Raw genomic sequence first — 8,554 nt, 5'->3', positions numbered from 1 at the left:
ATAGATGTTATATGGTTTTATAGATGTTATGTTGCGTTATGGATGTTATGTTGAATTATAGATGTTATGTTGTGTTATGGATGTTATGTTGAGTTATGGATGTCACAGTGTGTTGTCATAGATGTCATGTTGTGTTATGGATGTTATGCTGTGTTATGGATGTTATGTTGAATTATAGATGTTATGTTGTGTTATGGATGTTATGTTGAGTGATGGATGTCACAGTGTGTTGTCATAGATGTCATGTTGTGTTATGGATGTTATGCTGTGTTATGGATGTTATGTTGAATTATAGATGTTATGTTGTGTTATGGATGTTATGTTGAGTTATAGATGTCACAGTGTGTTGTCATAGATGTCATGTTGTGTTATGGATGTTATGCTGTGTTATGGATGTTATGTTGAATTATAGATGTTATGTGGTGTTATAGATGTTATGTTGTGTTATGGATGTTATGCTGTGTTATGGATGTTATGTTGAATTATAGATGTTATGTGGTGTTATAGATGTTATGTTGTGTTATGGATGTTATGTTGAGTTATGGATAGGCTTCGAGTTGACAAAAAAAGACACAATAAATGTTACAGACTAGCCTACTTCATTGTTGGATTTTGTTGGATTTTGTTTATCACCCCAACAAGAGCATAGCCTTTCTGACCATGATAGGCATTCAGTCATCAATTAACGTTTTAACACCTCAACACAATATTAAAATATATAATTGACCTACATTCACTAACATGTATGTATCTACAATCCAACAAGACATAATTAATTAGATGCTGTCATTTTATTTGCTAAATAGCCTATGGTGTCATGTGCAATCTTCACAAGCGCTCGACCGACTCTTCAGTTGGCGCTAAACGTTGCTCATGAATATGACATAATAAATAATAGAAGTTTGTACGCTTCACATGAATATATATTATTGCCCAAACGTAATGGGCTTCCATGTATCGTTGGGGGCAGAAAGCGGCTGTCCGTGGTGCTGAGGCAATGATGTATTAATGTGTGCATCCTGCTTCTGCGCATGTTGCATGACAGGTGCACACGCAATCCTCCATCTTGGGCATCCCGAACTGAGGCAAAAGGGCATCAACCATATACATTCAATACAAATACAAACCTGACCGCGCGTAGAGAAAAATAGGCATATACCCGAAATGTAAATTAGAGATAAAAATCAACAACTGCTACTTCGAACGAATGACGGACGGGGGAGACCAGAATGAAGAATATCGACTGCGTATGGTCAAGGAAGACTAACGACCTTTTACATTGTCAGCTTTTGCGGGTCTTGTAACGAATAAACTATTGAAGAAAACAAAATGGTAAGTGAAATGCTTGTATTTTTAAACAAAACGTAGTTGTAGCCTATGTTCACTTCAATGTAGGCAATGTGAAATGCATGACCCCGAAGTATGTTTTCGCTCGTACTTAATGACATTTCCCCCCATTCCCCTATCACCTCATATCGTGGTGGTCGCTTCGCTATGTATAATATTCTACATCTTTTGCAAGTGGTGCTCAAGCTTTGGGCAAGCGGCAGCGTCTTCTCTTGTTGCGATTGGACCTGATGCGCGGTGCAGGCAGCCACAGGTAGTGATTGTTGAAATTGGTAGGCAATTAGAAGGAATTGTATCGCTTGTTTGCATGACTTAAATATGGAGGTGCACAGTAAAAGTCTTGATAAGATACAAAGATGAAAATGAGGGAAAGTTGAATAATGTCATGCAAAGCAGTTTTTTTAAAATGTCATTGGTATCTATTCTATACTATCAATATCATACTTTATTTTTCAGCAAACTATCAAATGTGGAATGGAAAAATGTTTTGCAGTGCCTGGGTGGCCAAATTAAATGGGCATTTCTGTGCAGTTCAATAATAGCAGTGTTTTTGCTACATTGTGCATACTGTATGTAGTCCTTCACAGGCAATAACAGCCGTTTAATATGCCTCCAAGGTCAGAAATCCAATAGTGCAATTAAAGCCCTAATGGAGAAGATTGTGTTTGGTGAACATAATTCCTATTGACCTGATGATACCAATACTCATTCTATGTGGGAGCTTGTGTCACTGACTTTACATTTGAATTTAACTCTACATACAGTGCATTTGGAAAGTCTTCAGACCTCTTGACTTTTTCCAAGATTTATTACGTTAGAGCCTTATTCTAAAATGGATTCAATTATTTTTCTCCCTCGTCAATCTCCACACAATACCCCATAATGACAAACTGTTTGAACTGTTTGCAAATGTATTAAAAATAAAAAACACAAATACCTTATTACATAAGTATTCAGACCCTTTGCTATGAGACTCGAAATTGAGCTCAGGTGCATCCTGTTTCCATTGATCATCCTTGAGATGTTTCTACAACTTGATTGGAGTCCACCTGTGGTAAATTACATTTATTGGAAATAATTTGGAAAGGCACACACCTGTCTATATAATGTCCCACAGTTGACAGTGTATGTCAGAGGAAAAACCAAGCCATGAGGTCGAAGGAATTGTCCGTATGCACAGATCTGGGGAAGGGTACCAAAAAATGTCTGCAGCAATGAAGGTCCCCAAGAACACAATGGCATCCATCATTCTTAAATGGAAGAAGTTTGGAACAACTAAGATTCTTCCTAGAGCTGGTCGCCCAGCCAAACTGGAGTTCTTCTGTGGAGATGGGAGAACCTTCCAGAAGGACAACGCTCTCTGCAGCACTCCACCAATCAATCAGGCATTTATGGTAGAGTGAGAAACAAGATTCTATGGTCTGATGAAATCAGGTTTGAACTCTTTGGCCTGAATGTCAAGCGTCACGTCTGGAGGAAACCTGGCAGTATTCCTACGGTGAAGCATGGTGGTGGCAGCATTATGTTGTGGGGATGTTTTTCAGCGACAGGGACTGGGAGACTTGTCAGGATCAAGGGAAAGATGAACGAAGCAAAGTACAGAGAGATCCTTGATGAAAACCTGCTCCAGAGCACTCAGGACCTCAGACTGGGGAGAAGGTTTACCTTCCAACAGGACAACGCCCCTAAGCACACAGCCAAGACAACGCAGGATTGGCTTCGGGACAAGTCTCTTCAGGACAAGTCTGAAGAGACTTGTCCAGCCAGACACGGACTTGAACCCGATCGAACATCTCTGGAGAGATCTGAAAATAGCTGTACAGCGACGTTCCCCATTCAACCTGACAGAGGTTGAGAGAATCTCCAGAGAAGAATGGGAGAAACTCCACAAATACAGGTGTGCCAAGCTTGTAGCGTCATACCCAAGAAGACTCGAGACTGTATTCGCTGCCAAAGGTGCTTCAACAAAGTACTGAGTAAAGGGTCTGAATACCTATGTAAATGTGATATTTTAGTTGTTTTTTTATAACGCTGTAACGTAACAAAATGTGAAAAAAGTCAAGGGGTCTGAATACTCTCCGAATGCACTGTATAAACAACACAAGGTTCTTACGCTAAGAATGGATCAGTAAGAATGGAGTGACATAGTGGTGAACTCTCATAAAACAGGGCTTTTTTAGGTTATTTGCAATATTTTCTCAATCAACTTTTCTACCTGTTCTTGACCGAAGTGCAACTAACTCTACTCTAAAATCCCTTGATTCTGTTTATCATAGCACCCCTCGTTTTATTAGATCTGGCAGTTAATATTCTTCACTGCATCCTTTACCAAAAAGTTGACTGGACCTCTTTAAAGGTAAGTAGATCACTTCATTTCTCTCTTTTTGTTTATAAATCCCTACTCCACAAGCTTCCAACATGCTTAACATCTTTGTTGAAATTAAGAATTTCAGGTTATAATTCAAGGTCACAGGGTTGGTTAACGATGATGACTCCCATGGTAACCACAGAGTTCAGGAGATCTGCTTTTTCAAATCAGGCACCTCGTGTGGAATAGTCTCCAGTTGGCACTTTGTTTCGGTCATTTGGTGTCCCTAGGACAATTTAAGATATTGGTTAAGGATTTTTATAGTGATTAATGTGTTTGTTTTATTTGATTACAATGGCAATGTGTATATTGTATGTGTATTTTGTATATAATTATTTGTGTGCTGATGTTCCTAGGGCACGCTTGTGAATGAGATCTAGGTCTCAATGTGTCTCCCTGGTTGCATTTTTTACATTTCATTTGAAATAAAAGTTAAATAAAATAAATATTATTTACATTATATTAGGAGAGCAGCAATGATTGTCTCCTCCGTCCTCATTCAGTGAAAGGGGAAAATACTCGAACAAACTATATTTAGGAAACAGGGACCACGCCAATGCAAAGTGACTAAAAGCTTATGAAATATGCAGGGGATACCAGCAATAGCACAACTTAGCCATAGCACAACTTTGCACAGCTCTGTGAACTTGACTGTAAATCACTTTAGAGAGAGAGAGATAGAAAGAAAAAAGAAAAAATATAGAAAGAAAGAGATAGAAAGAAAGAAAAACAAATTAAGGTTATATTTCACTGGATGATAATGATTAGGAGTAATTCTAGGTCAATGGAATTCTGGGTCGTACATGAGGGGATAGGTGTCATGTCAAATAAACCACCAACACTTCAGCTGTGTGGAATCAATAATGATGTGTGAAATACAGATGTAGGATCTTAATTTTAGCCAGTTTGCTATAGCAGGAAAATAACACCAAATGTGAATTATTATGTGGATTGTAATTAATGGACATTTTTCATTGGGTTAATACATCTTTCATTAGGGCAAATCAAATTTTACATTTCAAAGTGGAAATAACAAACTTTAGAAGCCTTTTTAAAACTGAAATACACCACAAGTTTGCATTGCCTGCTGTGCAACAAAAGGATGATCAAATTAAGATCCTACATCTGTATAAGCTAGGAGAGGTTTTAGTGCTGAGGTACAGAGTGAACCAAAGTGTGGCATAGTTCTGCTACTGCTGATGATGATCAATGTGGGAGTAGCAGACAGGGAATTCCTTGTGCAGCGGCAGAGTGTCTAGACAATGAAATGCAAGAGCTCCATTCATTCCATGTCTTAATGGAATAAAGGTATAATTGTGTTGGTGGCATCAATCAATCAATGCAATTGTAGAGTACTTTAGACTCTTAACAAGTGCTTTGAATTTAGTAAAATTGCTGTATTATATTCAATATATGAAACTCTCAAATCAACCATTTCAGCAAGAGGAAGACATTATACTTTAAGAATGCTGAGATTAGGTTATTTAACAGACACTCTTACATGAAATGACACAATAACTCTTACACACTGAGTGTGCAAAACATTAAGAACACCATCCTAATATTGAGTCGCATCCCCCCACCCTCTTTGCCCTCAGAACAGCCTCAATTCGTTCAGGGCATGGACTGTCAAACGCGTTCCACAGGGATGCTGGGCCGATGCTTCCCACAGTTGTGTCAAGTTGGCTAGATGTCTTTTGTGTACGGAACCAGTCTTGACACACTCAAAACGGTGCGCCTGGAACCTACTACTATACCCAGTTCAAAGGCATTTCAATATTTTGTCTTGCCGATTCACCCTCTGGATGGCACACATGCACAATCTATGTCTCATTTGTCTCAAGGCTTGAGAATCCTTCTTTAACATGTCTCCTCCCCTTCATCTACACTGATTGAAATGAATTTAACAAATGATATCACCTGGTCAGTCTATGTCGTGGAAAGAGCAGGTGTTCCTATTATTTGTGCCCTCAGTGTATTAATACATTTTCAGTGTACAGTATGTGTATGTACTTCTCCAACCAACTGAGCCACAAGATTAAAAGTACACAGAACGTTCAAAGTTATGAATCAAATCAGATTATATTGGTGACAGAATCTCATCCGAGTCAATCCATGGAGTGCCAATCTGTTGACAGAACAATAGATGTGATAGATCTACAGTCTTTATTTACAGGAAGGGATTTAAACTAGAGCGTGCAAATGTGTGCCTACTGTATTCATATGGTTTAGGAGAATGGGCTTTAGTCTTACATAACTTACAAATGGGGTAGCCTTGCTCCATATGTGCAAATCAACTTCAAGTTTTATTGGATGGCTAAAAGACAACATTTGGAAAGAGCGTGTGACTGTCGACACATTAAGCATGAGTGAGTTGAAGAGATCAATTTTTTAAATTTTCTTTCTCTCTTTTCAGGCTCAGGGGTTGACCAAGATGGGCGTCAAGAAACTGGCCATCCTTCTCCTCGTCTTCTTGGTCTGGATAGAGGGAGGATCCACTAAAGAAAAAGGGACAAAGAAAGGGAAGAAGGGGAAGCAAGTCTACTGTCCTTCGTAAGTGCAGAATTTCACCCCACCTCATGAGATTCCCTGCGGCATTGCCTAAATTGCTCAAACTCAAAAATACGATCAGTTACTCTGACCATTTTCAAATGGTTAGTGTTTGAAAATGCAATCCAAGAAGGGACAGATGTTGGATAAATTAGAAATCAGGACAGCTGGCCAGAAGTATCGTCTCTCCAAAAAAAGAATTTGTCATCCCTATCCCTGTTTTAGCTTCAAAGCCTAATTTGTCATGCAATGTTTGGTCTTACTGTACTAAATCCTAGAAGGGATCAAACATAACGATTATTGAAATTGAAGGGAGCCCTTTAATTTCATTACAATATTCACAGAGAATGCCTAAACTGGAGAGAAAACAATGTTTTGTTGGTGGGGAACTTATGGTGGAGCAGAGGGGATACACCTTGATCAAGGGAACTGCAAACGTGCACACACAAATTCCAGCCGAGCACTTTTACTCATCCTCAGTGCCTGATGAGGTTTACATAATCATATGTGATGTGCTTTTTCAAGTTGAATTCCTTGGCAGAGTTCAGTTGCCACCCACGTGGAGTGGATTTTCCCTCTTTCCTCTGCCAAGTCCTGCTCCCTCCATCCATCTCTCCTCAGGTCAATGTTATTTCAGCAAATCAGTTTCAGAAAGCAGAAGATGTTCCTTGAATGTTGAAAATTCTTCTAAGGTCACAACTGATGTGAATCTTTCACAAATACACTAAGAACCTTTGCTTGTTGACAGAAATGCAAATGATTTTCACACTACATTCCAAGAATGTCATGCTAGGGTTGCAAGAAACATTATGCAAATGTGATATTCAGCAACATTGTGGATGTTGCCATTTACAGTAGCTGCTGACATTAAAGCAACCTATACAGCCATGAACTACTGATTCCTTGAATTCCTGAGGAATTTCCTTTATTTTTCACTCTGCTATGAGAACCAAGAACACTTCCCATAATCTTGTGAACATTTAACTGTAATTTTGCAGACATTCCAGGAATGCTCTGAGACCCCAAGCATCGTTTGCTGGGGAGGTCCTATTACCGAAGCTACTTGAATCACCAACTGGTAGTTCTCAGGTTCTGGAAACACAAAGATATACTTCCGTCTGCACAGTTAATCCAGGAGAATTTGACCTGCTACGTAATGTGGTTTAGAGTTTCCTCCTTTTTTCTTTCCTCTTTGCAGACAGCTGACACCTGAGGATCTCGCACGGGTCCCTGAGAATTCAACCAGTAACATCTTGAACAGATTACTGATCACGTATGATCCTCGAATCAGGCCCAACTTCAAAGGTTAGCCTGCTTTCTCTCTCTCTCTCTCTCTCTCTCTCTCTCTCAATTCAAAGAGCTTTATTGGCATGGAAACATATGTTTACATTGTCAAAGCAAGTAAAATGGATAAACAAAAGTGAAATAAACAATAAAAAGTGAACAGTAAATATTACACTCACACAAGTTCCAAAAGAATAAAGACATTTCAAATGTCATATTATGTCTATATACAGTGTTGCAATGATGTGCAAATAGTTAAAGTAAAAAAGGGAAAATAAATAAACATAAATATGGGTTACATTTACAATGGTGTTTTTTCTTCACTGGTTGGCCTTTTCTTCTAGCAACAGGTCACACATCTTGCTGCTGTGATTGCACACTGTGGTATTTCACCAAATAGCTATGAGCTTTTATCAAAATTGGATGTGTTTTCGAATTCTTTGTATGTCTGTGTAATCTGAGGGAAATATGTGTCTCTAATATGGTCATACATTTGGTAGGAGGTCTCTCTCTCACTTGCCCTCGCTCTCGCTCTCGCTCTCTCTCTCTCTCTCTCTCTCTCTTTCTCTCCCTCCATCTCTCTCTCTTCCTCTCGCTCTTTCTCTCCCTCTCTTTCTTTCTCTCTCTCTCTCCCTCCCTTCTCTCTCTCTCTCTCTCTCTTTCTCTCACTCTGTCTCCATCTCTCTCTCTCTTTTTTTACTCTATCATCCAAGTTTCCATGTTGAGGAAGCTACGTTAAAGGCAGTTATTGGAGAAGACCTTTACAGTAATTCACAATTTGATTGAACTCAATTTATACACCTTGTCAAAATAACCAACACTCCCAGGCTTTTAAGATGTTTTGTGCCCCAATAGAAACCCCAGCTGATGATGTAATGGGTCCAGGGTGGTCTTCTTTAGACCATCGCAGACCCATCCTCATTCCCTGGCCTTGGCTCTGTATGCATCTCCCAGACTTCGACTGTTTGATGTGGTTCGTGCCATGTGAATTCCCTCTATGACTGC

The 8,554-nt window shown here is 39.2% G+C and overlaps 1 protein-coding gene across 1 annotated transcript in view; it reads left to right on the top strand.

The window, feature by feature from the left end:
* The first annotated feature begins 974 nt into the window (after window positions 1–974).
* The window catches only part of glrbb (glycine receptor, beta b), a 30,997-nt gene continuing 23,417 nt past the window's right edge, over window positions 975–8,554 (top strand). Inside the window, exons 1-3 of the mRNA XM_014199216.3 lie at window positions 975–1,332; window positions 6,132–6,268; window positions 7,464–7,570. Coding sequence (XP_014054691.1) covers window positions 1,330–1,332; window positions 6,132–6,268; window positions 7,464–7,570 — 247 coding nt within the window. The 5' untranslated portion in view covers window positions 975–1,329. The remainder of the gene's footprint in view (window positions 1,333–6,131; window positions 6,269–7,463; window positions 7,571–8,554) is intronic.

The sequence above is a fragment of the Salmo salar genome, chromosome 05, assembly GCF_965601325.2.
Source record: "Salmo salar chromosome 05, fSalSal1, whole genome shotgun sequence".
Taxonomy (NCBI): domain Eukaryota; kingdom Metazoa; phylum Chordata; class Actinopteri; order Salmoniformes; family Salmonidae; genus Salmo; species Salmo salar.
This window is presented reverse-complemented; position numbering and strand designations above follow the sequence as displayed.